At 52.4% G+C, this 27,875-nt stretch overlaps 1 protein-coding gene across 1 annotated transcript; it reads left to right on the top strand.

The window, feature by feature from the left end:
- On the top strand, positions 1-27,875 carry FAM222A (family with sequence similarity 222 member A). The gene is made up of 2 exons (XM_068989449.1): positions 1-82; positions 26,563-27,875. Exons 1-2 carry the CDS (start codon positions 1-3, stop codon positions 27,873-27,875), a joined length of 1,395 nt encoding a protein of 464 aa, XP_068845550.1.

Genomic DNA, 27,875 nt, shown 5'->3' with positions numbered 1-27,875 from the left:
ATGCTGGCCTGTCTGCAGAGGACCCAGAACACCCCCGGCCAACACCTGGCCTGCCCGACCAAGAGCCTGGAGCTGCGCAAGTGTGAGTGACGCGCCCTCCCTGCAGCCCTGGCCCCCACCCCTTCCTCTGCCCACTCCAGGCCCCCGGGGCTGGCGTCCTCCGGGCCATACTGAACTCACCCCACCTCAGGCTGTGGCAGGGCAGCTCTCAGGCGGGGAAAGCCGTCCCCTTTCCAGCATGTCCCGCCAGCCTGCTCTGGACTCTCTGCGTCCTCCCAGGCCTTTGGGAGGCTGGGGTCCCTCCCTGACGGTGGCACCCACTCCCTTTGCCTGGCTTAAACCCACCGGGCACAACCTTCCTCCCCAGCAGCCTCCTCTGGCCGCTTACCAGCACCAGGACCCCAACCCCAGCACTTCCTCCGTGGCCCGCCACATGCCGTGTCTGTCTGTGTCAGCAGAGAGTAGCGTCACGGGAAAGCAAACACGCTTAACCCTGAAACAATGCAGGTTTGAACCGTGTGGGTCCACTTATACACGGGTATTTTTCAGTAGCGAACACTACGGTACCCCAGGGTCTGCGGTTGGTGGAGGCACCGAGGATGCGGAGGGCCAACTGTAAATTACGCTCAAGATAACCCCCATCTCATTCAAAAGTCAACTGTCGTCCCGAATGGGATCCCAGCTTGGGGCTTGAATTGCCGTGTGGTCTTTCCCCTCTCTGGACCTTGGTTTTTTTAATGGGTCAAGTTAGGGAGCAGACTTGGTAACCTCCAAGGGTCTGTCATCCTTTACCATCCAGGAGAGGGGTCCCAAGCCCTCTGATCTCTTATTCTTAACCACCATAGATTTGTTGTTGTTCTTATTATTTTTTAAGTATTTAGAAACATTTAAAAAAGTAGGGAGATGTGCATAAAAATCTGGATCCAGTGTGTCTTGAATCAGAGAATCTGGTAACATAGGCCTGTGTTCCTCCTGTGCCGCAGCTATTGGTTAGAACATAGCCTGCATCTTTAAAGGGATGTTCCTCTCCAGTTCACCACGGTCCCCAGTCCCCACCCTTCCCTGTTGCCTTCTGTTCTCTATAGCACAGGATCTGTCACCATTTATCACTGTGTTTATCTTGTTGCTTTATTCTTTTTTAGATATGTATTTATCTTTAGACAGGGGCTTCCCTGGTGGCTCAGAGGTAAAGAATCCACCCGCCAATGCGGGAGACATGGGTTCACTTCTGGGTCTGGGAATATCCCTCTGGAGAAGGAAATGACAACCCAGTCCAGTGTGCCTGCCTGGAGAATCCCATGGACAGAGAAGCCTGGGGGGCTACAGTCCATGGGGGTCTCAAAGAGAGCCGCTGAACAACAACTATCTTTAGACATGGTAATATACTCATGTCGTCCAGGATTCCAAAGGAATAAAGGGGTAGAGAGACAAAGCCTTCCTCCCCACTCCTGTCTGTTCCCCCAGATGTGTTACGCACATGCCAGCAAATACGTGTGTCTACCCGTGTTGTAATCCACTGTCCGACGCCTCACCTTTTTCACTTAGCAACACATTCTGCATGTCAGCATCCGAAGAGCTTCCTCATTCTTGCACATAGTTTCTCATAGCGCGGATGATCCCTTGTTTACTTGGCCAGTCCCCTAAGGAGAACCATGCCCCACCTGCCATTACAAGCAGCACAGCAACAAACTTTGTCCCTGGGTATGTGCCACAAAGATGTGAATAAAACCACGCCGAAAATTTCTATGACAGGAAACACGGGGTCAAAGGTGTGTGCATTTGTAACTTTGCTGGGTGTGGTTTGATTTATCTGTTCATCCTCTTGATCTGTTTCTTCCCCCCTGGGTTTTGTCCTTATTGATTTATAGGAGCTCTTTGTATATGATGGAATTAGACTTCTGTCTCTTCTATGAACTGCAGATGTTTCCCCCAGATTGTCGTCTTGTCTTCTATTCTGTCATGGAGGACTTTTTTTTTTTTTGGTGAAGTGAAATTTGTCAGTACTTCCTTTTATGGACTTTGGATTTTGTGTCATACTTAATGCCCTTTCTCATGCTGAGGCTGTTAAAAAAAACGAGAGGGAGCTTCCCCAGGGTTTCTTCTAGTTCTCTGGTTTAATTTTTTAAATATATAATCTCTGATATGTTTGGTAATTCATCTGGTGCAAAGTTGGGCTATGGATACAAGTATATTCAAATATCAGTGCAATGCTGGTTTAATTATTGTAGCAGTATAATACATCTTAAAAGTTGCAATGGCTTTGTTGAGATATTATTCACGTACCACACAATCCACCCATCTAAGTGTGCCACTCAGTGGCTTAGTATACTTAGAAGTTTGCATCCATCGCCCCAGTCCATTTTAGAGCATTCCTATCAGCTCAGAAGCAATCCCTTTAACCCACTCCTTCATCTTCCATTCTCTACAGATTCCTCTCTCTTGGCCTTTATTGGGAAGGGACTCACACAGTAGGCGGCCCCTTGTGACTGGCTTCTTGCCCTCTGCACAGCGTTTTCAGGGTTCATCCACGTCACAGCATGTGTGTAACACATTTTAATATTTGGTGGTGCTTCCTGCTTGTTATTCATCACTCTCTTATGCAAAAATTCCTTGGTTCTATTAGTTTTCTGTCTGGACCACAGAATCAACTTATCTAGGTAAGAACAAAATCCTGTTTGGGTTTTCACTGGGATTGCATGCAATTTGTAAGTTAATTTAGGAAGAAATGACACTTTTGTGATGGCTTTCCCTCCAATAACATGATCTGTACCTTTGTTTGTTCAGACTTTCTTCCATGTCCCTCAGGAACGTGTTAGTACTTTCTTCATTTAGACCTTTGCACATTTTTAAAGTTTCCCGCCTCTGGAACATTAACCTTTCTTGGCTAATCCTTTCTTCCATAAGTGTTTAAATAAAGGCTATTAACTCCTGCCACCTTACTGAATTTTGTTGCTTATAAAGCTTTTTCAATTTAGTCTCTTAAGTTTTCCAGTTATACTATCAAATCATTCGTAAGCAATCATTTGACCTCCTACTTTGCAAGTTTTATACCTTGATTTCTTTGTCTTATTAATGTTGCCTACTATCCCTGGAACAATAAAAAATAATAGTGATGACAATAGACATTCTTGCTTTGTCTCTAACAGACGCTTCTAGGATTTCCTCATAACACAAAATACTGGTCTAGGGGCAGACACTTAAGTGTCTACCTATTCCTGTTGTATTAAGAATTTTAAAAATCAAGAATGGAATTTGCACTTCTCAATGTCTGTGAAACTGATCATATGTTGGTTTTTTCCTCCCTTGTTCTCTTAATACGAATAATAATACAGATTTCTTAGTAATGAACCAACCTTGCCTTCCTGGTTGGTTCCCACTTGGTCATGAGAAATATTTCTTTGTAATATTCCATGGGGTTGGGCTTTCTATTTAATGGTTGTACTTCAGTTTCATCAGTGACATTAGTCTTTAGTTTTCTTTTTGGGGAACAGTTTTTGTTGGGTTTTACCATCAGTGTTACACTTGCTTCACAAAGACAGTGGAGGCTTTCCTCTTTCCTCTGCTTTATAACATCGTAAGTAGAAATGGATTATCTGTTCTTTAAAGATTGGTTGATCCTCCGTGAAGCAGTCTAGGCCAGTGCATTTATTTGGTGGGGGCGTGGGGGTGGGGGGGGGGTCGGTGGAGGTCTGAGTAGCACTGAGATGTTCACCATTCCTTCCGTAATGATTGATTTCAATGTTCTTGAATGAATTTGGTAAATTATGTTTCTCTAGAAAAGTACCCATTTTATCCAGGTTTTAAAATTTATTTGCCTGAGGCTTCAGAAAATAAATTATTTTGAATGATTATGTTACCCTTGTTTCTGATACTGCGTATTTTGTGCTCCCCCTTTTTGATTAGGTTAGTTAGCGAATGAGGTTATCTACCCCCCTCCTTTCCAAAATGAAACATCTTTAGGATCCATTTATTAGTAATTACCCTTTTCTGGTTTCTAATTCATTAATTTATGCATTTGTCTTTATTAAAATGCTCTTGCTTTGCTTTTTAAAAAAAATTCTTGAGAGGCTTAGATCTTCATACTGCTAAACAAGAAAAAAAAAGGAAAATTAAGGCTATGAATTCTCTGAGCACTGCTTTAGAGGTATCCTATAGGTTCTAACATGTATTTTTATCAGTACTTTTTAAATACACTGTGGGCTTCCCAGATGGCCCTAGTGCATAAAGAATTCACCTGCCAGTGCAGGAGGCACCATAGACTCGGGTTTGATCCCTGGGTTGGGAAGATCCCTGGAGGAGGGAATGGCTACCCACTCCAGTATTCTTGCCTGGATAATCGCATGGACAGAGGAGCCTGGTGGGCCACAGAATTTTGGCTTTGACTTCTTCTTTGGCTTCCAGCTCATCCGAGTCCCATCTATGAGCCCAGGCAGTAGGTGCTTTTGTGTTTTGTTATCTCTAGTTCTATTGCATTATAATCAGATAATACTAAGATTTCCACTTTTTTGGATTTCAGTGAAGTTTTCTTTGCCATATGATCTCTGGGTTTTTTGTGAGTTTTATGAATTTTTATGGGAATTTGAAAAGATGGGGCTCTTTTTCAGGGCTCAGAGTTTAGTATTTACCAATTATATCTACCCCATTAATTCACTTCAGTTCAGTCACTCAGTTGTGTCCGACTCTTTGCGACCCTATGGGACTGCAGCATGCCAGGCTTCCCTGTCCATCACCAACTCCCAGAGCCTGCTCAAACTCATCAAGTCGGTGATGCCATCCAACCGTCTCATCCTCTGGTGTCCCCTTCCCCTCCCACCTTCAATCTTTCCCAGCATCAGGGTCTTTTCCAATGAGTTGGTTCTTCGTATCAGGTGGCCAAAGTATTGGACTTTCAGCATCCGTCCTTCCAATGAATATTCAGGACTGATTTCCTTTACAGTTGATTTCCTTGCAGTCAAAGGGACTCTCAAGAGTCTTCTCCAACACCACAGTTCAAAAGCATCAATTCCTCAGCGCTCAGCTTTCTTTATAGTCCAACTCTCACATGCATACATGACTACTGGAAAAACCATAGCTTTGACTAGAGGGACATTAATTGGCAAAGTAATGTCTCTTTTTAATATATTGTCTAGGTTTGTCATAGCTTCTCTTCCAAGGAGCAAGAGTCTTTTCATTTCATGGCTGCAGTCACCATCTGCAGTGATTTTGGAGCCCAAGAAAAAATCTATCACTGTTTTCATTGTTTCCCCATCTATTTCCCATGAAGTGATGGGACCAGATGCCATGATCTTCGTTTTCTGAATGTTGAGCTTTAAGCCAACTTTTTCACTGTCCTCTTCTACTTTCATCAAGAGGCTTTTTAGTTCCTCTTCACTTTCTGCCATAATGGTGGTGTCATCTGCATATCTGAGGTTATTGATATTTCTCCTGGCAATCTTGATTCCAGCTTGTGCTTCATCCAGCCCGCCATTTCAGATGATATACTGTGCATAGACGTTAAATAAGCAGGGTGACAATATACAGCCTTGACATACTTCTTTCCCGATTTGGAACCAGTCTGTTGTTCCATGTCCGGTTCTATTGCTTCTTGACCTGCATACAGATTTCTCAGGAGGCAGATAAGGTGGTCTGGTATTCCCATCTCTTGAAGAAATTTCCACAGTTTGTTGTGATCCACACAAAGGCTTTAGCATACTCAATAAAGCAGAAGTAGATGTTTTTCTGGCATTCCCTTGCTTTTTCGATGATGCAGCAGATATTGGCAATGTGATCTCTGGTTCCTCTGCCTTTTATAAATCCAGCTTGAACATCTGAAGTTCTCGGTTCACATACTTTTGGAGCCTTCTTGGAGAATTTTGAGCATTACTTTGCTAGCATGTGAGATGAGTACAGTTGTGCAGTAGTTTGAACATTCTTTGGCATTGCCTTTCCTTGGGATTGGAATGAAAACTGACCTTTCCCAGTCCTGTGGCCACTGCTGAGTTTTCCAAATTTGCTGGCGTATTGAGTGCAGCACTTTCACAGCATCATCTTTTAGGACTGGAAATAGCTCAGCTGGAATTCCATCACCTCCACTAGCTTTGTTCGTAGAGATTCTTCTTAAGGCCCACTTGACTTCACATTCCAGGATGTCTAGGTGAGTAATCTAGGTGAGTGATCACACCTTCGTGGCTATCTGGGTCATTGAGATCTTTTATGTAGAGTTCTTCTGTGTATTCTTGCCACCTCTTGTTAGTATCTTCTGCTTCTGTTAGGTCCATACCATTTCTGTCCTTTATTATGCCCATCTTTGCATGAAATGTTCCCTTGGTATCTCTGATTTTCTTGAAGAGATCTCTAGTCTTTCCCATTCTATTGATTTCCTCTATTTCTTTGCACTGATCCCTGAGGAAGGCTTTCTTATCTCTCCTTGCTATTCTTTGGAACTCTGCATTCAAATGGGTAGATCTTTCCTCTTCTCCTTTGCCTTTTGCTTCTCTTCTTTTCTCAGCTATTTGTAAGGCCTCCTCAGACAGCCGTTTTGCCTTTTTTGCATTTCTTTTTCTGGGGGGTGGCCCCGTTAATTAGGTCTTGTGTACGGTACTTGCCTGTCATGATAGAGAAATGGATTAGATGCCTACTGCTAATGTGTGCCTGTCTGCCTCTTGTAGCTCCTAAAGCTTTGGCCTTACAAATGGTGATGCAATGCTATTTAGTGCACAGATATTAGTACCTTAAATCTTCATAGTGAACTGCATCCTTCTTGGCTGTATTTAATACTTTTTGGCCTGGATTCAATTTTATCTGTTAAGTTGGTAACCTCATATTAAGATGCTTTTTTAATTCACAGTTTTTCTTGAAGCCTTTGCCAGTCCTTTTATTTCAACCTTTCTGAATTACTTTGTTTAGCTGTGACTCATATAATATAGAGTTGAATTAAGCTTTGTGATCCAATCTGAATGCCTTTTAAAAAATATTTAATAGGAGAGTTTAGCCCATTTACATTTATTGACGCAACAGATGTCTGGTATCAGTTCAGTCATGCTGTGTTTTGTTTTAATTGCTTTGGAAAGTCTTTCCCTGTGTGATCTAAGTTCTCTGTGTACCTACTAATCATAGGAAAGGCTGGTATCCTTTTTCCAGTGGCGCAGTGTTAAACAATTCCCTAATTTTCTAATTCTTTGACACGGCGTCTATTCCATCTACCCTAAAATGAACAAAATGATGAAATTTGTGTATATCCTTCTTCTCTCTCTAGCATTTTCTCAGTGTTCACGTCATCCTTTTAAACCTCTATTAACTGACTTCAGCTTTAAATATCTTTTGATCCCAGCTATTAAAAATGAGGACACCTGTGTATGTATTTATACTTCTGATCCCCTCTCTCCCTTCTTATTGACACCATTACCTTCCTCCCAAGGGCTTGTGATGTTAGCGTCTGGTTGCATCACCACAGGCCTTTCCATCACAGGCTCCTAGGTAACCAGGGGCTGTGCTCGCCAGCAGTTCTCTTGCCTTACGTTCTCATCATCTGAAGTTGCCCTCTAGTCCACAGCTTAAGGCCTCCTGTGAACCAGACTCCTGGAATCCCCACATGTTCAGCACGGTCTGGAGCGTTCTACTTGAATGAGCAAAGAAGTCATTCCCGGGTCACTGTGTTTCCTTGAGGATTCTTTTGTAGACCTTGTTCTGTTCTTTTCGACTGTTGGGTGTTACCATGGAGAAGCTGAAGCCTGCTTCTTCCTCCTTTAGGTTTCATCTTGACCTTTCCACTTCTTTCATGCCATGCCTCTCCCAGCCTGTGTCTTGGGTTGACCCTTCAGAGTCTCTTTTCCTGGAGTCTGTGCCCTTCGACAGGCAGCTCCCAGGCGTGTGTTCCTTTACTTCAGCCTCCTCCTTTCGTGCGTCTTGCCTATGTGCCCTCTTCTAATTAATGCCTTCCGAACCGTCTCCCTTGCCTTTTGCCCACTCTTCATCCTGTTTTCTGTGCCACCTTTCTCCCTGTGCTCATTCCATTCCTCCTTTCGTAAGCTTCTTTTTAGCCTACTCTCTGCATTTTTGCCTTAGAGAAACACTTGCTTACTGCATTGTTTGCTTCACAATGAAATTTTGAGCCATAACCTCCCTCTCTTCTGTGGCCACATTTTTTTCTGATGCAAAGTGTTGGTTTTTTTTTTTTTTGTCAACCATTATGGCCTTTTCCTTCCCTTTTCTTATATATTTTGATTAGGTCCTATGCTGGTTCAGTTTTGATTACTTGCCTCCAGAGGGTATTTCCAGAAAGACAAGGTGAGTGGGGGGAGGGTGGGGGGGAACCTAAGATGTGATATCAACATCCTCAGAACTGAAGGTCCTTGGATGGTGTTCTTTCCGAGATAGGGGTTTAGGGAAATATTTGTCTGCCTCATCAAAAACAGAACAATGACAGATAATCTGGAGGGGCTTTCCGTTTCAAGGAAAAATGTTTTTCATGCACAGCCCCTCTTCCCTCCTTTACACAGCCTCCAGGGAGAACACATTCTCTTTTATAAAATTAAATACTTCACTGAATAGATTGTCCATGGCATATAATTCAGAAAGCGTAAGAATTTACAGTGAAAAATAACTCCCCTTCCCAGAGGAAACCAGCATTAGCAGTTTCTTAAATACCTTCCTGAAAAATGCAGGCATGTAGGAGGGACAGCAGATACCATTTATGTCAACATACACGGCCCGATACTTCTCAGCGCCTTGCTTTTTCTCCTTCCTGGTGTAGCTTGGAGATCACTCCCCACCTGACGGGAAGCGTGCGCTCGCTGTATTCTGTCGTGCAGGTGAACGTAACGCCTTTCCCCGTCTCTCCACGGATGGACACTTAGGCTGCTTCTAGCCTCTTGCTCTTCCACACAGGGCTGCAGTGAGCACCACCTTCGGCCATGTATATATATCTGGGCAAAAGTAATATTCCAGGACAGGCTTGCTGGCTCAGACGGTCTGTGCATTTAACCTCTGTCCAGGTGCCAGGGTTTCCTGCTTGCCCTCTGCTGCCAGCAGGCTGGAGGCAAGTGCTGGGTGTGGTGACCCACGCTGGTCCTCCCTGCTGTAAGGCTGGAACCAGAGAATGTGGTGGGTGCATGCTCAGTCGCTTCAGTCCTGTCCGATTCTTTGTGACCCTATAGACCATAACCTGCCAGGCTCCTCTGTCCATGGGATTCTCCAGTCAAGAATACTGGAGGGGGTTGGGGGAGCCTGGTGGGCTGCCATCTGTGGGGTCGCACAGAGTCAGACACGACTGAACTGACTTAGCAGCAGCAGCTGCAACCATGCCCTCCTCCAGGGGATCTTCCCAACCCAGGGATGGAACCCAGGTCTCCAGCATTGCAGGCGGATTCCTTTACCATCTGAGCCACCAGGGAAGCCCAAGAATACTGGAGTGGGTAGCCTATCCCTCCTCCAGGGGATCTTCCCGACCCAGGGATCGAACCCACATCTCTTATGTCTCCTGCATTGGCAAGCGGGTTCTTTACCACTAGCGCCACCTGGGAAGCCCCACGAAAATGTGGAGGGGCCATCAAAGATGTCCCACTTGCCCTGCTCGCTCAGACCCTTTGACACCTTTGCACTTACTGGAAGAGTCGCTGACTCTGCCTATAATTGAAGAGCACGGGAAAGAGAGCAGCAAGACAGGAGATAAGCAAATTGAATTGGTGCCCTGCTGCCCGGTCAAGGCCTGGACAAGACTCCCGAGCACCCAGGCCTAGGCTGACCAACTTGTACCCGTGGTGCCCCCCCCTTCCCCCAGGCAGAACCCAGACAGGAAGTGCTGGCCCTGAGCCTCATGACCAGACCTCGGGCTGTGCTGTTTCTCACTAAGGGATAGAAGTCTTGACTGGGCCACATGCAGTGTGACCCTGGGTGAGCCTGTTGGTCTCGGGGCTGGAATGCTCCCTTCTGTGAAGCGAGGGGCCAGAGCACCTAAGAAGCCATCCCCTGTGATGACGATGATGTCAGAAACCCAGTGGGGAGAAGACATAGCCAGGTCTGAGCCCCCCTCCCGCTTCTTCCTGGGTGATGGCATCAGAGCAGCCTGTCTGCACGGGGCTGCCCAGAACTGACCTCCACAAGCTCCCCGAACGTGCCAGTGAACCAGAAACGGCTGCAGTTCACCCCTGGGACATGAGATCCGGCAGGTGGAGGACCCAGGGGCCACGGGCAGCCACGTGTCCAGGATCCCGGGCGGCTGGCTGCTGTAGCCTGATCCAGCTGACCAGACAAAGTGACCTGGAGGAAAGAAAGGGGTGGCGGGGAGTGAGGCGGGGAGGGAAAGTCCATTCCCCTTTCCTACCTCAGTCCTGAGACCCGGGGCTGCTCCCAGCTGGGCAGGGGCCCAAACAGGACCCGCCCACCTGGGGACCATCCCCCTAATGAATATTTGACTTTCTCATCACGGTTTTGATAACAGAAACTTTGAGTCATGCTCCCCTGAGAGCATGGGCCAGGCAGAGGGCTCCTGGTGGCAGCACGGGGGCTTGGCTGGTGCCGGGGATGGGGGTGGGGGCCTTACTCAGGGATCTGTGGTCCAAGGTGGGGAGGTCCACCCCCGCCCCACCGCCCCAGGCAGCTGCCCTGGGAGAGGGCGCTCACTCTGCGGGATCCTGGGGGAGGGGTGCGGCCTTTCCTCTGTAGATGCGGGTATAGTGACCGCCCCACCCTTGTCCCCCTGACCCCCAGGGCATAGGCTCTGAGACCTGATGGTCTGGGGGTCAAATCCCGGCTAGCCCTGAAGGGGATGTGGGTGTGGTCTTAGGCGAGCAAGTGGCCCTCTTGGGGGTCGCAGTTTCCTCCACTGTGATGTGGGAATGAGAAGAAAAGGCGAGAACCCCCAGAGCCTGGCAGCAAACTCAAACCGTCTACCTGCCCTATCTCCCCCAGAGGCTGGGAGCCCTTTCCCCACACTCAGCCCGCAGAGGGACCACAGGTTCCCCCAGCCTGTCTCTTGCGTCTTAAAAGGGAAAGCATCCAAGGGGTGGTGAACCCAAGGAGGTCCTGGAGCAGCTCTTCTCCCTGGTGCCCACCCCTCCTCACCCGACTCCCACCCATCACCCCGGACCCCAAAGGCGGGAGCCGCCAGCCCCACGAGTATTCCTGCAGGTACAGCTGCTTCCACTGACACTAATAAAATATGGAAGAAACAAAGCAATTTAAAATTCCAATAAAATGAAAACCCACCGCTGGCCACGCAGCAGATTCAATTAGGTAGCTGTTGCCAAGTGCAGCCCGGGAGACGGAGGGACAGTCCACGGCTGCCCCCACCCATAACCAAGCCAGGAGGGGACGGAGGCTCAGAGGTGACAGCTGGGACAGGGCCGTGTGAGGCAGCCCCCTTTTACAACTGAACAAATAAAAATAAGCTCTCAGCAAACTGGGACGACAGGCAGCTACGTCTATTACAGAGGTTTCAACTGCAATCCACCACAAACCAACCCGAGGGCTGATCAAGTCAGGAGAACAAAGACCTAAGTCACTGCCTTCCCACACTGTGTGGAGGTGCTGGCTGGCTCAGCAAGACAGAGAAAATAAGTCTTAAGGATTAGAGAATCTGCCTGAGGTATGGGAGACCCAGGTTCAGTCGCTAGGTTGGGAAGATCCCCTGGAGAAGGGAATGGCAACCCATTCCAGTATTCTTGCCTGGGAAACCCATGGACAGAGGAGCCCAATGGCTACAGTCCATGGGATGGCAGAGTTGGACACAACTGAGCAACTAAGGATTAGAAGTTAAACTGCATAGAAGTTCCAAGAGAAGAATTCGGCAAGATTCTCAGAACATCAACATGTAATAAAGAACTTACTGTCTAGCACAGGGAACTGTAGTCAGCATCTTATAATAGCTCATGACAGAAAAGAGCCTAAAAACATATATATATACAATGCACATCCTTGTGTATACTCTTTTTGGCTGCTGCACATGGCTTGTGTAATCTTAGTTCCCCAACCAGGGACTGAACCCAGCCTTTGGCAGTGAACGTAGAGTCCTAACCACTGGACCACCAGGGTAGTCTCTTGCATATGTTTTAAATCATCTCTAGATTACTTATACCTAGTACAATGTAAATACTAGGTTCAGTTGAGTTCCATCACTCAGTCGTGTCTGACTCTTTGCGACCCCATGGACTGCAGGACGCCAGACCTCCCTGTCTATCACCAACTCCCAGAGTGTACTCAGATTCATGTCCGCTGAGTCGATGATGCCATCCTACCATCTCATCCTCTGTCATCCCCTTCTCCTGCCTTCAATCTTTCCCAGCATCAGGGGCTTTTCCAATGAGCTGGTTCTTCACATCAGGTGGTCAAAATATTGGAGTTTCAGCTTCAGCATCAGTCCTTCCAGTGAACACCCAGGACTGATCTCCTTTAGGATGGACTGGTTGGATCTCCTTGCAGCCCAAGGGACTCTCAAGAGTCTTCTCCAACACCACAGTTCGAAAGCATCAATTCTTCGGTGCTCAGCTTTCTTTATAGTCCAACTCTCACATCCATACGTGACCAGTGGAAAAACCATAGCCTTGACTAGACCTTTGTTAGTCTGCCACTGTTTCCACTGTTTCCCCATCTATTTCCCATGAAGTGATGGGGCCAGATGCCATGATCTTAGTTTTCTGAATGTTGAGCTTTAAGCCAACTTTTTCACTCTCCTCTTTCACTTTCACCAAGAGGCTCTTTAGTTCTTCTTTGCTTTTTGCCATAAGTGTGGTGTCATCTGCATATCTGAGGTTATTGATATTTCTCCCAGCAATCTTGATCCCGGCTTGTGCTTCATCCAGCCCAGTGTTTCTCATGATGTACTCTGTTAAATAAGCAGGGTGACAATATACAGCCTTGATGTACTCCTTTTCCTATTCAGAACCAGTCTGTTCCATGTCCAGTTCTAACTATTGCTTCCTGACCTGCATACAGATTTCTCAAGAGGCAGGCCAGGTGCTCTGGCATTCCCATCTCTTTTAGAATTTTCCACAGTTTGTTGTGATCCACACAGTCAAAGGCTTGGATGTAGTCAATAAAGCAGAAGTAGATGTTTTTCTGGAACTCTCTTGCTTTTTCCATGATCCAGGGGATGTTGGCAATTTGATCTCTAGTTCCCCTGCCTTTTCTAAAACCAGCTTGAACATCTGGAAGTTCACAGTTCACGTACTGTTGAAACCTGGCTTGGAGAATTTTGAGCATTACTTTGCTAGCGTGTGAGATGAGTGCAATTGAATATTCTTTGGGATTGGAATGAAAACTGACCTTTTCCAGTCCTGTGGCCACTGCTGAGTTTTCCAAATTTGCTGGCATATTGAGTGCAGCACTTTCACAGCATTATCTTTTAGGATTTGAAATAGCTCAGCTGGAATTCCATCACCTCCACTAGCTTTGTTCATAGTGATGCTTCCTAAGGCCCACTTGACTTCACATTCCAAGATGTCTGGCTCTAGGTGAGTGATCACACCATCGTGATTATCTGGGTCATGAAGATCATTTTTGTACAGTTCTTCTGTATATTCTTGCCACCTCTTCTTAATATCTTCTGCTTCTGTTAGGTCCATACCATTTCTGTCCTTTATCGAGTCCATCTTTGCATGAAATGTTCCCTTGGTGTCTCTAATTTTCTTGAAGAGCTCTCTAGTTTTTCCCATCCTATTGTTTTCCTCTATTTCTTTGCATTGATCGCTAAGGAAGGCTTTCTTATCTCTCCGTGCTATTCTTTGGAACTCTGCATTCAGATGCTTATATCTTTCCTTTTCTCCTTTGCTTTTCGCTTCTCTTCTTTTCACAGCTATTTGTAAGGCCTCCCCAGACAGCCATTTTGCTTTTTTGCATTTCTTTTTCTTGGGGATGGTCTTGATCCCTGTCTCCTCCTGTACAATGTCACGAACCTCATTCCATAGTTCATCAGGCACTCTATCTATCAGATCTAGGCCCTTAAATATTTCTCACTTCCACTGTATAATCATAAGGGATTTGATTGAGGTCATACCTGAATGGTCCAGTGGTTTTCCCTACTTTCTTCAATTTAAGTCTGAATTTGGCAATAAGGAGTTCATGATCTGAGCCACAGTCAGCTCCTGGTCTTGTTTTTGCTGACTGTAGAGAGCTTCTCCATCTTTGGCTGCAAAGAATATAATCAATCTGATTTCGGTGTTGACCATCTGGTGATGTCCATGTGTAGAGTCTTCTGTGTTGTTGGAAGAGAGTGTTTGCTATGACCAGTGCATTCTCTTGACAAAACTCTATTAGCCTTTGCCCTGCTTCATTCTTTACTCCAAGGCCAAATTTGCCTGTTACTCCAGGTGCTTCTTGACTTCCTACTTTTGCATTCCAGTCCCCTATAATGAAAAGGACATCTTTTTTGGGTATTAGTTCTAGAAGGTCTTGTAGGTCTTCATAGAACCATTCAGCTTCACCTTCTTCAGCATTACTGGTCGGGGCATAGACTTGGATTATCATGATATTGAATGGTTTGCCTTGGAAACAAACAGATCATTCTGTCGTTTTTGATATTGCATCCAAGTACTGGATTTCAGACTCTTGTTGACTATAATGGCTACTCCATTTCTTCTAAGGGACTCCTGCCCACAGTAGTAGATATAATGGTCATCTGAGTTGAATTCACCCATTCCAGTCCATTTTAGTTTGCTGATTCCTAAAATGTCAACATTCACTCTTGCCATCTCCTGTTTGACCGCTTCCAATTTGCCTTCATTCATGGACCTAACATTCCAGGTTCCTATGCAATATTGCTCTTTTCAGCATTGGACTTTACTTCCATCACCAGTCACATCCACAGCTGGGTGTTGTTTTTGCTTTGGCTCCATCTCTTAATTCTTTCTGGAATTATTTCTCCACTGATCTCCAGTAGCATATTGGGCACCTACCAACCTGAGGAGTAAATAGTTGTAAATATAATGTAAATGATATGTGGATCGTTGTGAGTATGATGTCAGTGCTATGAAAGTAGTTGCTAGTGCACAGCAAATTCACCTTTTGCCTTTTGGAATTTCCAGTCCTCCACTGAATCCTTGGATACAGAACCTGTGGATACAGAGGGCTGAGTGCATATTTATAAGGTCTATTAGTCTATAGTTATCTGGTCAGTAAGAAATGGCGACCCACTCCGGTATTCTTGCCTGGAAAATCCCATGGATGGAGGAGCCTGGTGGGCTGCAGTCCATGGGGTCGCTGAGGGTCGGACACGACTGAGCGGCTTCACTTTCACTTTTCACTTTCATGCATTGGAGAAGGAAATGGCAACCCACTCCAGTGTTCTTGCCTGGAGCATCCCAGGGATGGGGGAGCCTGGTGGGCTGCCATCTCTGGGGTCGCACAGAGTCGGACACAACTGAAGCGACTTAGCAGCAGCAGCAGCAGCCGCAAGATCCCCTGAAGGAGGAAATGGCAACCCACTCCAGCGTTCTTGCCTGGGAAACCTCATGGACAGAGGAGCCTGGCGGGCTACAGTCCTTGGGGTCACAGAGAGTCAGACACAACTGAGCAACTAAACAGCAACAAATACTAGCCTCACAGAATTAGTTTACAAATGTTCCCTCCGAGTCTCTTTTTAGAAGAGTTTGTGGGAAAACTGGCATTAATTCTTTAAATGTTCTGTAGAATACACCAGTGAAGCCTGATCTAGGCCTGGGCTTTTTTTTGTGGGTATTTTGGTTACTAGTTCACTCTCTTTCTTTATTATGGGTCTATAAAGACTTTGTATTAAGTCAGTTTTGGTAGTTTGTGTGTATCTAGGAATTGTTCATTTTATCTAAGTTATGATACTGTTACATTTACTAAGGAACCTAAATTGATTAAATATTAAGGAATATAAATATATTCACAGAAAGGTAAATAAATGACCTCTGTGGAGAAAAAAATTGTTTATATAATGATAGTTTTTAAAGACCAAAGCAGACTTACATCCTGTGCATGGACAGATATTCAATATGGAGAAGATTTGATCCAATCCCTCCATCCAGTGCGTAACCTGAGGACCTCACGTGGAAGCTGATAAAGGGTCAAGAACAACCCAGGTGCTCCTGATGAAGAAGTGTAGGGGCCAGTTCTGCCGTGGCTTAGGGCCGAAGCCGTGCGACTAGCAAAGGGAAAGAGGCGACTGGAGGACGGGGCAGAGCGTCTAGAAGTGGACACGCAGGCCTTGCGGATCACGGGGCGGGGGGGTAGGCATCGCCGGGACCGCTGGTTATCTGAATGGAGTGAATGACGCTGGAGCCTTACCCAGCACTACACCAACAGAAACTCTGGGCAGACCAAAAAACCCACACCATGGGAAGCAGACAGTGGTAGCACCCAGGTCTGACCTGCAAGGCCCACCGGGGCAGTGGGCCGGGCTGGGGCAGGTCGGAGTGGCTGGCAACCACCCGGCGTCTCCCCACCTCCTCCCAGCAGAGAGGCCGGAGAACAGCTGCTCCCCACCCCCCTCCTGGGCGGCCTCATTAGGGATTCTGCCGGTGCCACCAGCTAATTAGTGTCGCGTTAATTGAGCATTCAGAAGGCTGCCACCTCCAAGGGCAAGAGTGTCAGCAGCAGAGGGGAATGCAGATGTGGGCCGGCCCTCTGCCTGGGGACCCCCGGACCCCCACCTCAACACAGATAACAACTGTCCACTTCCCGAGCTTTAGGGAAGAGGCAACAGGTAAAAACTGGGAGGGCATGAGAAAGAAACAGCATGCACTCAAGGCCCACCCGTGCTCAGGCGCCCAGCACACCACCCCTCCTCCAGGAAAGCTGCCATCAGCCCCCATCACAGTCACCAAGCGTGAGGTCCACCGAGGGGACAGGTTTGCCGGGGGAGGGCGGGGGGTGTCCAGTGGCTCAACGGGAAGCTGCGCTTGACTGCCCAGGGACCAGCGTCTGTCCAGTAGGTGCCCAGGCTTCCACCACAAAGCCTGGCATGTGGGAGCAGGAATCCGGGGCTGGGGCCTGGCCTGGCCACCCACCTTGATGGGCAGGTACCGCATGCCTGCCAGGGCCGAGTACCCTGGGTGCACCCACCCCTTTGGCCCTGTACAGATGAGAAACTGAGGCTCTCACACCCAGCCGCTGCCCAAGGTCACCCCACGACAGGCCGAGCAGGGCATCAGACAGCCACGGGCTGCCTCCAGCCGGGGTCCCACTGCCCACCTCTCCCCAGTCTCAGCAGCACAGCACCCCCGCCTCCACCCAGGTTCCCCCCACCTCCAACTTCTGGAAGGCAGGCTGCTGCTGAGGTCTCCCTGTAGCCACATTAAACCCCACTCAAAGGGCTGCTTTTAATTGGCTTAATATACTCGTTAATAACTGCGTCTATTTAACACACCTGTAAAAGGCCCATAACATTAAGTTAATGGCAGCAACGGCCTGCCCGCACTGCCAGCCAGCCAGCCAGGCAGCCTTTCAAATTTCCCGACAAGGAGGGGCCACAGGGGGCGGGGGGAGGGGCAGCAGCAGGAGCGGCCTAGGTCACAGAGGGGCCGCCTGTGTCTCTGTACACGGGATCCGGGCTCTGGCTGGCAGCTGCCCCTGCAGGCTCTCGGATATTCGCTGGAGCCCACACCATCATTCGTGCGATGCTCCCGGGGCACCTGCTGTGGTTCCAGGCTTTCTTTCAGGCATGAGGATGCTGAAAAAGAGCAGGGCCTGCCCTCAGAGGCCCCCAAATCCAGCCCAAGAGACAAGCCAACAGCTACAGCAGGCAGTGCAGGGGTCAGGCAGGGAAGGCTGCCTGGAGAAGGAGGCATCCCAGCTGAGCCCAAGAGGGGCAGAGTCAGCAGACCAGGGGGTAGGTGAAGACCAAACCTCTTCCTCTTCCTCGTGCGTAATTCCGGCATCTACTGTGCGCCAGGCACCACATGGACCATTCCACCCCACCCCAGATTCCCCTTCCAGATCAGATCCTGGGGAGACCTGGACATGGGCCACTTCTTCCCAGGGTGTGGGGCAGGGAGACAGACGCAAGATGAGCAGGCTGTCCGGGCCACCAGCATTAACCTGAGAGAACCCATCCAACAGTGGCGTCCACAGTGCCCAGTGATTGACTGCAGGGGTCTGGGACATGGGTGCCCGGGGCTTGAGTCCTGGCTCACAGACCCTGGTCCACCAGAAGTCTCAGACTGGTGGTGGCGCAAGCCACAACCCACCCACTGGTGTGTGGTGTGTCCTGCTGGTGTCTGAACACTCTCAAAAGTGTTCCCCTCTGGCCATGGCACGCCTCCCCCACCCCACCTCGGTCCCTGCCCCTCTGGGGCCTCCAGCTCATTTGCAGTCCATCTATCTGCCAGCGGTCAGCAGAAACGTGTAGAAATCTGCGTCTGTAACCCCCGCCTGAAGCCCTGTTCCGTGAGCATCCCACTCTTCAGAAACACAGGACCTGCTTCCCAGGGCCTCCACGGGACTGGCAGAAGAGTGAAGCCATGGGTGTTTGGGGCAATGCCTGGCCCAGAGGCGACCCTCCACAGTGGGGACGGGTGGTCGGCATGTAGCGGAGAGCGGGGGACACCGTGCAGTGGACCAGGAGTGGGGGTCCTGCAGAGGGAGCGCAGGGCCATGGCCTAAACGCCACCCTGAGCAGCTCAGGCTTCATGCCAACGGGGGCTCATGGGAGGGTCTTACATGGATAGGCAGGTGGGCTTTAGTGAACTGCTCACCAACAACCAGGGCGCCCCATGAGGGCCGGCGCCCTTGACAGTGCTGACCACAGCTCTCCAAGGTCAGTGACAGCAGTCTCATCCCCATTCTACACAAGAGCAAACCAAGGCTCAGAGAGGGGCAGCGGCCTGCCTAGGGTCACACAGCCAAGTGAGCATGGCAGGCCTGGATTTGACCGTGAGGCCTTCCCAGAAAGCGGCTGACCGCCCTCTGTGCTCCGCCCAGGAGCAGATGCTGGCCACTGACACAGGGGCGCCAGGGAGCCCCAGGCTGCTCAACCCCCACCCCACCCCACCCCACCCCACCCCACCCCTGCCGCCGTGCCAATTACAGAAAAGCACAGTCGAGAAGTAAAACGCCTCCTTCCCAGGCCAGGCACTGCTGGCATCCGGGGCTCTTTCCCTTGGTGTCTTGGTCCGACCCCCTTCGAGAGGGACAGGGGGAGGCAGACGGCCCCCCTCTGTGGCCTCTTTCCATGTCCCTGCTTCCCTGCCTTGTCAGAGCCCCCTGACACCCGAGCTCGGCGCACGGCGGGGGTCTCCTGGGCGCTCTGTCTCCCAGGGTGACCTCATCTTGTTTCCCACCCCGGAGCCTCTGAGGGGTCACGTTAAAACCCTCCTCGGCTCATGGCCCTTCTCTGCTCCCAGCCTTCCCACGTGGAGCAAAGCCCGGACCCCCTCAGTGCCCCCCACGCCAAGGCCCTCCACGCACCCCCTGCCTCTCCGGTCCATCTCCTATGACCACGCCTCCGGCTCTGCTGCCCCACACGAGCCCGTCGGCTCCCCAATCCGAGGCCGTGCGGCTCACCCCCCCTCCTCCTTCCGCTCTCCTGAGGGGCCACTTAAATCAGGGAAACCTCACTGCTGACCGCTGTGTCCAGACCAGGCTCCCCGATCCCGTCTCTCTGCATCCCCGACGCCCAGCTGTCCCGGCTACTCTGTCTGCGTAGCAGGTCACCCCAAAGCCCAGAGGCCTCACGCCGTGTCATACGCTCAGACAGGGCACGGTGGGGTGGGGTGTCTGCGCCGTGATGTCACTGGAGACAGGGTTGAGGGGAGGCAGCCCTGCTGAAGACCCAGGCCTGGGCTGGACTCTTCGGAAGGCCTGTTGTTCAGTAGCGTAGTCATGTCTGAGTATTTGCGACCCCATGGACTGCAGCACACCGGGTCTCCCTGGCCCTCACGATCTCCCAGAGTTTGCCTAAGTTCATGTCCATTGAGTCGGTGATGCCATCCAACCATCTCATCCTCTGCCTCTCTCTTCTCCTTCTGCCTGCAATCTTTCCCAACGTCAGGAGGCCTGCTTCTTCATAGATCGGGTGGTGGATGCCGGCTTTGGGGCACTGAGGCACCAAACGTGGCTTCTCCACGTGGCCTGAGCTTCCCAGACCAGGAATGGACGTCCTGAGAGGCAGAGATCCACTGGATCTCCGGGTGGAAGCCAGATAGACCGTTAGGACTGAGCCGAGACACTCACCAGCACATTTCTGCCACCTTCATTCATTAAAATCAAGTTGCTTAGTTCGTGTTTAAGTGGAGGAAAGTTAGGCTCCACTGCCCATGGGGAGAAGTGCCAAAGAACTGTGGGCGTGTTTTAAAACTACCGCACCAGGGGACTTCGCTGGCGGTCCCTGGTTAAGGCTCTGCGCTTCCAATGCAAGGGGACACCGGTTCGATCCCTGGTCAGAGGCTGCTAAGATTCCACATGCCGCTCAGTATGGCCAAAATAAAATAATAAGAAGTAAAAATAGTGTTGTTGAGAAATTGCCTGACTTAGAGTCCTGTAGAACTTCAGGTTAAACTACCTTTAAAAAAAAAAAAACCAACCACGTCTGCTGTCTCCTTCATGGGGGTGTTGCTGCCTGACACATAAGTTACTGTCTGTCTCCCTGAACGTGGGCTTCCCTCGTGGCTCAGCAGTAAAAATTCCACCTGTCAATGCAGGAGACCTGGGTTCAATCCCTGGGTCAGGAAGATCCCCTGGAGAAGGAAATGGCGACCCACTCCAGTGTTCTTGCGTGGGAAATCCCATGGGCGGAGGAGCCTGGCGGGCTACATTCCACAGGGTCGCAAAGAGTGGGACACGACTAAGTGACGAAACCACCGCCACTACCCCCGACTAGCTCCAAAAGGGCAGGCACTTCAGTTCGCTTTGCCTGCTGCTCATCTCCAGGCCCAGGACGGTGCCTGCATGCAGGAGGGGCTTGGGAAATATCCGAGGCACGCCGGCCTGGGTGGGGGCTCGTCTCCACAGGGCTGTCTCTGGCTTCATTCCTCCCAAGACCCAACTCTCCCAAGGGCGGAGACTAGTGGGTAACAGGGGCTCCCAAGCTGGACAGGTTCCTTCTGGCTGACCACAGCCTTGTTGGGCGTTCAGCAAGGCTTCCCTGAAGAGTGGACAGGCCAGCTCCGGGAGCCCTGTCTGCTGGGGGAGCAGGATGAGCCAAGGGTAGGCAGCATCTGCCTGCGGCCACACCAGGCAACCACCAAACCTTCGCCGGGGTCCCCAACACCCAGCTCAGGGAACCCAGGAAGGTAAGGCCTGCAGGGCCACAGGTCTCTTTCTCTGCCCCCTCACCCTGGGCACGCAGCCCCGGCCAGAGCTCCCCTGGACACGTGCTCGCCTTTGGGTGGCCCTTCACCACGTAGAAGCCCACTGCAGACAGCTGGCTTGGCTGGTTGCTCTGTGATAGGCCTTTTTGTGCCATGATATTTGTCAGAACAGGGCTGTGCGATGCCCCTGAACGCTAGCGGCTGGGCTCACCTCCAGGCGAGAGTCAGGAGCCTTTTCCTACAGGGGCTGGGAGGCCTGGCCTGGCCCGAGTGACCAGGAGCCCCCCGCCCCCAAGCCACAGCCACTGTGCTCTGCTGGGCAAGGCTGCATTTGAGGCCCCAGGTGGCTCAGGAGAAAGCCCTTCAAGAACAAGGTGTGAAGCAGTAGAGGCTGCGGACGCCAAGGCTCACAGGGCGTGGTGATCACGCCAGGTTTGGACAGGGTGACTCTGGTCCATGGTCTCCCGAAGACGAGCACGTGTCTGGGAAGCTCTGCCTGGGGCCGCCTGCCCGGTCGCGTGTCCTTGAACGGAACGCCTCCCGCCTCTCTGAGCCTCCAGGCTGACTTGATGGTCCCTCCTCAATACTGTCTGCCTCCCGAGTCTATGGAAGAGGACAATGGGATGGGGGGCGTGGGGGGATCCTCCTGGGTCTCCCAGCCTCAGCTAGGGCCCACCTTGGGGTTCAGGGGGAGGTGCCAACGTGGAAGCCGAGCCCCAGCTATGCCCTCACCAGCTGTTTCGGAGATGTCCTATTTCCTTCCTCTGTAAGATGGGGGCCTGGATCAGTTATCTACTGCTGTGTGGCAAGTCGCTCCAGAATGCAGTGGCTTAAAGCAGGGGTCCCTACCCTTCGGGATTTAATACCTGATGATCGGAGGTGGAACTGATGATAATACTAGAAATACAGTGCACAATACATGTAATGAGCTCGAATCATCCCGAAACCATCCCTGCCCTCCCCCAGCCCTGTCTCAGTCCAGGGAAAACTTCTCTTTCATAAAACTGGTCCATGGTGCCAGAAAGGCTGAGGACCGCTGGCTTAAATGGGTCAGTTGTTATATACTGTCTCTCCTGGTTTCCGTGGATCAGGAGCCCCCTAGCTGGTAGCTCTGCTCAGTGTCTCTCGTGAGCCTGTGGGCAATTGTCGGCAGGGGCTTCAGTCACCCGAAGGCCTGCCCCGGGCTGGAGGACTTGCCTCCCCAGGATGGCTCACATCGCTGCCGGGCCTCCCCGCAGGCTGCTCCCATGTCCGCACAGGTGGAGCAAGTGATCCTGCCCTGGACGCCTCGCCCCTTCCCTTCACCGGTATCTCGCAGGCCACGTAGGTCAGCCCCATCGGAAGTGGAAGAGCATGCATACCGTGAGGCAAGGACCACCCGGGTCTCGTGACAGGTCTTGGAAGCTGCCTGCCAAATGCCACAACTTGTCTGCTGCCTTATCTGTGAAATGGGACTGCCTCCCAACCACTGGGAGGTGGGTTGGGAACCCCAGGTGCTGCGAACAAGAGGTGCGGGGCAAAGCTGTAGGCCCGGAGCCTCGCACATACTAAGCACTCACAGGAGACAGCCCCTCGGGTGCCACCGCCATCGGCTCCCACAAACGCTGGAGGGACCCCAACTGGCTGAGGGCCCTGCTGGCCAGCGGGGGCCAGGCGGGCCCCTTCTGTCCACGAATGGGAACGAGAAACAGGCATTGCCGGGGTTTTTTTGCCTCCTTCTTCTTAAGGTTTAAAACACCTAATTTATTCCATCCATTAGATAGATTTTGTAGATTTAATCATTTTCACAGTTGGTGGCTCATTGGATACTCAAGATAAACTCCAAATGAAAGTATAATGGTGAGGACAAATGAGTTTTCACACCACAATGGCAGAAACTTGCTTGGGAAGAGAGTTTAAGGGGAACAAAAATACATACAGATATCATTTTTTTCCCCCGGCAGCCGCTTTTGCTGACTATAGTAGGTTACCACAGTTAATTTCACCAGTTTTGTTCATCTGTAAAATTGCATAAAAGTGACATTTTTGTGCTCATTATAGCAACTGCTGATTTATGGCTGGTAAATGAAGAACTGGGCCCTTTTTTGTGGGACTCTCCGAGCGGCGCTAAGTGCCCATGAAATTGCTTGTATAATGTAGTTTAAATCCAATCTCAGAGAAAGATTCCCCCGTTGGCCAAAGTGACATTTCCATTCTCCACACCGAGTTTATTTTAGGCCACTTGTGGTGGGGGGAGGGGGGCGGTTGCCCCAGGCAGGGTCAGGATGGGGGACCTGGGTCAGCTCCACCCACCCAGCATTCATTGAGGCCACAGGGATGGGTGGGTACTGTCACCAGCCTCCTCCTTCCCCGCTGCCCTGCCCAGCTCAGGGCAGAGGGGCAACGTCCTCCTGATACACGGTCTTCCTGCCCCGCCCCTCCCTGGCCAAGAACCTTCTGTGGCCGCCAGGGCCTTGGCCCAGGGCTCCTGAGGCAGCACAGCTGACCCCGCATCCAGGCAGTTCCTTGTGGTCGGGTTTCTGTCCTTGGCACCGCATCCCTGACTGGTACCCACAAGAGGCCATGAGACCCTCTCCCCAAGTTAGGACGACAGAACTCGTCTGCGGACCGCCTGGCCAGTGTACCCTGGGGACAGAACCATCGGAAATTCCTGCCCCGCGGTGAAGAGGCCCTGCTCGGGCCTGACACCCTCCTGAGCTGCCCGGGGTGGGCTTTCCTCCCCGCACGCCTGCCCTGCACTTCTGCTCCTTCTCTGGTTCATCATTCCCATGGGGGCAGACCGCCTCGCCTCCGCACCTTTGCCCGTGTGACTTCTGCCTGGAATACATTCCTCTCCTTCCTCACCCCTTCAGCCCTGGCCTAGCAGAGACACTCTTCTCTTCCAGAAAGCTGTCTCTGCAGCCCCCGGGGGTGAGGCTCCCCTGTGTCCCCACGCTCCCTGTGTGTCCCCATCATAGCACTCGTTTCCTCAGATTGGCTGTGAGTCCTCAAGGGGGTCTGCCTGCCAATGTGGGATACGTGGGTTCGATCCCTGGGTGGGGAAGATCCCCTGGGAGAAGGAAATGGCAGCCCACTCCAGTACTCTTGCCTGGAGGATCCCCTGGACAGAGGAGCCTGGCGGGCTACAGTCCACGGAGTCACACAGAGTCAGACACGATTTAGCGACTGAGCACATAGGCTCACATCTCGAGGGTTGGGGGGAGGCTCAGGGAAGGTAGGATGTGGCAGGTCACCTTCCCGTGGGTGGGGAGGCGGTGGGGCTTGCACTCTGTCCCAGCCACGATGCCAGGCCCACCCATGCACATGCCCTGCCCCTTCCTCTCCCGGGAAGACCCTTGTGCCAGGCAGACAGGGAGGGTCATAACACACTTGGAGAGACCCACTTCTGCTGAGGCTCCGCCACTCGACTTATTAAACCTCACAGCAGCCAGGAGAAGCAGTGTTAGCAGCAGCATAAACCCATTTTGCAGGTGAGGAAACTGAGGCTCAGGGTGGTAAACCCCTCCCTGCCCTTCCCCAAGACTCACTGCTGGGCTCCAGGGGATGCCCTTGGCGGGGGAGGAAGGCAGTGCGCCATGAGAACTTGTGGGGTCCTCCTCGCCCAAGGGCTCAGCCAAGTCTTGGTCTCCCAGCGCCTGCTCTGTGCTGCACCCCCTGGTGGGCCGCTTGGCATGGACGTTCCCCGAGGCCGCCCTGTAGACCTGGCACAGTCATCCCCATTCCACAGGTGGGGAAACTGAGGCTCAACCAGACCAGCCACTTGTCCAGGACCACGCAGCCCCACAAGCAGGCAGGACTCTACCCAGGCTGCCAGCTCCAAAGCCGTGGGTCTCTCCACCCACCTCCTGCATGCCCCTCGCTCCCCTCCCCACTGCAGAGAGTGTCACAGATAGCCCTTAGGGAGGTCTCAGGACCGGGAGGGTCTCTGGAGGGGAGAAGGGGGTCTGCCTGCCGGCCACCTGCTTCCCCCGCTGTAGGGACCAGCTGTGCCCACCGACAGTGGGGACAGCTGGCCTGTCACAGAGTATGCCCTTCAAGGAATCCCCTAGTGGTCCAGTGGTTAGTGCTTTCACTGCCGAGGGCCCAGGGTTCAATCCCTGGTCACGGAACTAAGACCCCACGTGCAGCACAGCATGGTCAAAAAAATAAAAAATTTAAAAATAAAATAGCTCAGCTGGTAAAGAATCTGCCTGCAATACAGGAGACCCCGGTTTGATTCCTGGGTTGGGAAGATCTGCTGGAGAAGGGATAGGCTACCCTCTCCAGTATTCTTGGGCTTCCCTGGTGGCTCAGCTGGTAAAGAATCTACCTGCAATGCAGGAGACCTGGGTTCGATCCCTGGGTTAGGAAGATCTCCTGGAGAAGGGAAGGGCTACCCACTCCAGTACTCTGGCCTGGAGAATTCCATGGACTGTATAGTCCATGGGGTCGCAAAGAGCTGGACACAACTGAGCGACTTAGTGGAGAAGGAAATGGCAACCCACTCCAGTACTCTTGCCTGGCAAATCCCATGGGCGGAGGAGCCTGGTGGGCTGCAGTCCATGGGGTCGCTAAGGGTTGGACATGACTGAGGGCCTTCACTTTCACTTTTCACTTTCTATGGGGTCGCACAGAGTCGGACACAACTGAAGCGACTCAGCAGCAGCAGCAGAGCAACTTAGCACACATGCACGCACACCAGAAATGACGCAAACGCCACTAGCAGTAGGAAGGACGAGCAGGACGAGTGTGTCCCGCAGTCACACTCCAGTACCTCGAGGCCATGAGAAGGGACAGGCCCTGCCCCCACAGCTCCCCAGATGAACCTGGAAAAGTAACCTTGAGTGGGAGAGACCCGAGAGTGTGTGATCCCTGCTCACCTGTGCCGACACCAGGAGCGGTCAGGAGTCTGGAGGGCCTTCCCCTTGGTCCCCTTGCTGTGGTTCCTGTCGGAGGGCAGGCGCAGGGGTTGCTCTGGGGACTGACCACCTCCCCCCCCCCCCAACCTGAGTGTCACACGAGTGTGTTCTGTGTGTGAAAGTGCAGTAAGTCTGTGATGCATGCAGTTTCCTTGACATACTTTACACTGTGATGCAAAGCTTAAAAGTTTAGAAGCGGGGACTTGCCTGGAGGTCCAGTGCTTTAAGACTCTATGATTCCAACTGCAGGGGCCCTGGGTTCGATCCCTGGTCGGGGAACTAAGATTCCACATGCCACACAGGCACGGCCCAATTTTTTTTTTTCTTTCTAATTTAAAAAATTTGAATGAATGAAGGAGCAAGTGAGGGGCTGGGAAAAGCAAGGGATGAGCGGCTGGGAGCCCTTCCAGGGAGCTGTAGGGGGCGCAGCCTGTGGGCTAGCCTTCACCTGTGCGTCCTCCCCTCCCCGTGTCCCCCTGCAGGCGAGACGGTGGCCAGCTCCATGCATTCCTCCCGCTACCCGAGCCCGGCCGAGCTGGACGCCTACGCCGAGAAGGTGGCCAACAGCCCGCTCTCCATCAAGATCTTCCCCACCAACATCCGCGTGCCCCAGCATAAGCACCTCAGCCGCACAGTCAACGGCTATGACACCAGCGGCCAGCGCTACAGCCCCTACCCGGCGCACACGGCCGGCTACCAGGGCCTGCTGGCCATCGTCAAGGCCGCCGTCTCCTCCTCCTCCTCCAGCGCGGCCGCGCCCGCCGGGCCCGCCAAGAGCGTGCTCAAGAGCGCCGAGGGCAAGCGGACCAAGCTGTCGCCGGCCGCCGTGCAGGTGGGCGTCGCGCCCTACCCGGCGCCCAGCACGCTGGGGCCCCTGGCCTACCCCAAGCCGCCCGAGGCGCCCGCCCCGCCGCCCGGCCTGCCCGCGGCCGCGGCCCCCGCCGCCGCCGTCATCCCCCTGCCCGGCCGCGGCCTGCCCCTGCTGCCCTCCAACCTGCCCTCCATCCACAGCCTCCTCTACCAGCTCCACCAGCAGTGCCAGGCCCCCGGCGCCGCGCCCGCCGCCTGCCAGGCCGTGCCCGGGCCCCCGCCCAGCCCGGCCAAGCACGGCCCGGTGCCCGGCTTCCCCCGCACGGCCTACTCGGCCACGGCCGGCCCGCCCGAGTGCCGGAAGGGCGCCGAGTTGGGCCAGGGGAGCACGCCCGCGGCCTTGACGTTGGCCGGGGCCGCCAAGCCCGCGGGCTACGCGGACGGCGGCCTGGATTACCTGCTGTGGCCCCAGAAGCCGCCCCCGCCGCCGCCCCCCCAGCCCCTGCGGGCCTACGGCGGCGGCGCGCTGGCCAGCAAGTCCCCCGAGGCCTGCGGGGGGCGGGCGTACGAGCGGGCCAGCGGGTCGCCCCTCAACTGCGGCGTGGGGCTGCCCGCCAGCTTCGCCGTGGGCCAGTACTTCGCCGCCCCCTGGAACAGCGTGCTGGTGACCCCCACCAGCGACTGCTACAACCCCGCGGCAGCGGCGGCGGCGGCGGCGGCGGCGGCCGCTGGGACCGAGCTGGGGCCGGGGGCCGCCCGGGAGCTGGCGGGGCCCCCGGCCGAGACCCTCTCGGGCCTGCCCAGCAAGAGCGTGTGCAACACGGCTGTGCTCAGCAGCAGCCTGCAGTCGCTGGAGTATCTCATCAACGACATCCGGCCGCCCTGCATCAAGGAGCGTATGCTGGGCAAGGGCTACGAGACGGTGGCTGTGCCCCGGCTGCTAGACCACCAGCACGCCCACATCCGCCTGCCCGTCTACAGATAA

The sequence above is a fragment of the Capricornis sumatraensis genome, chromosome 17 (genome assembly GCF_032405125.1).
Source record: "Capricornis sumatraensis isolate serow.1 chromosome 17, serow.2, whole genome shotgun sequence".
Taxonomy (NCBI): domain Eukaryota; kingdom Metazoa; phylum Chordata; class Mammalia; order Artiodactyla; family Bovidae; genus Capricornis; species Capricornis sumatraensis.
The sequence above is the reverse complement of the archived record's forward strand: the minus strand, read 5'-3'. Positions and strand labels throughout refer to the sequence as shown.

Coding starts and splice junctions, on each gene's coding strand:
- FAM222A (XM_068989449.1), top strand. CDS start 1: ATGCTGGCCTGTCTGCAGAGGACCCAGAACACCCCCGGCCAACACCTG. Junction 83..26,562: donor GAGCCTGGAGCTGCGCAAGT/GTGAGTGACGCG, acceptor GTCCCCCTGCAG/GCGAGACGGTGGCCAGCTCC.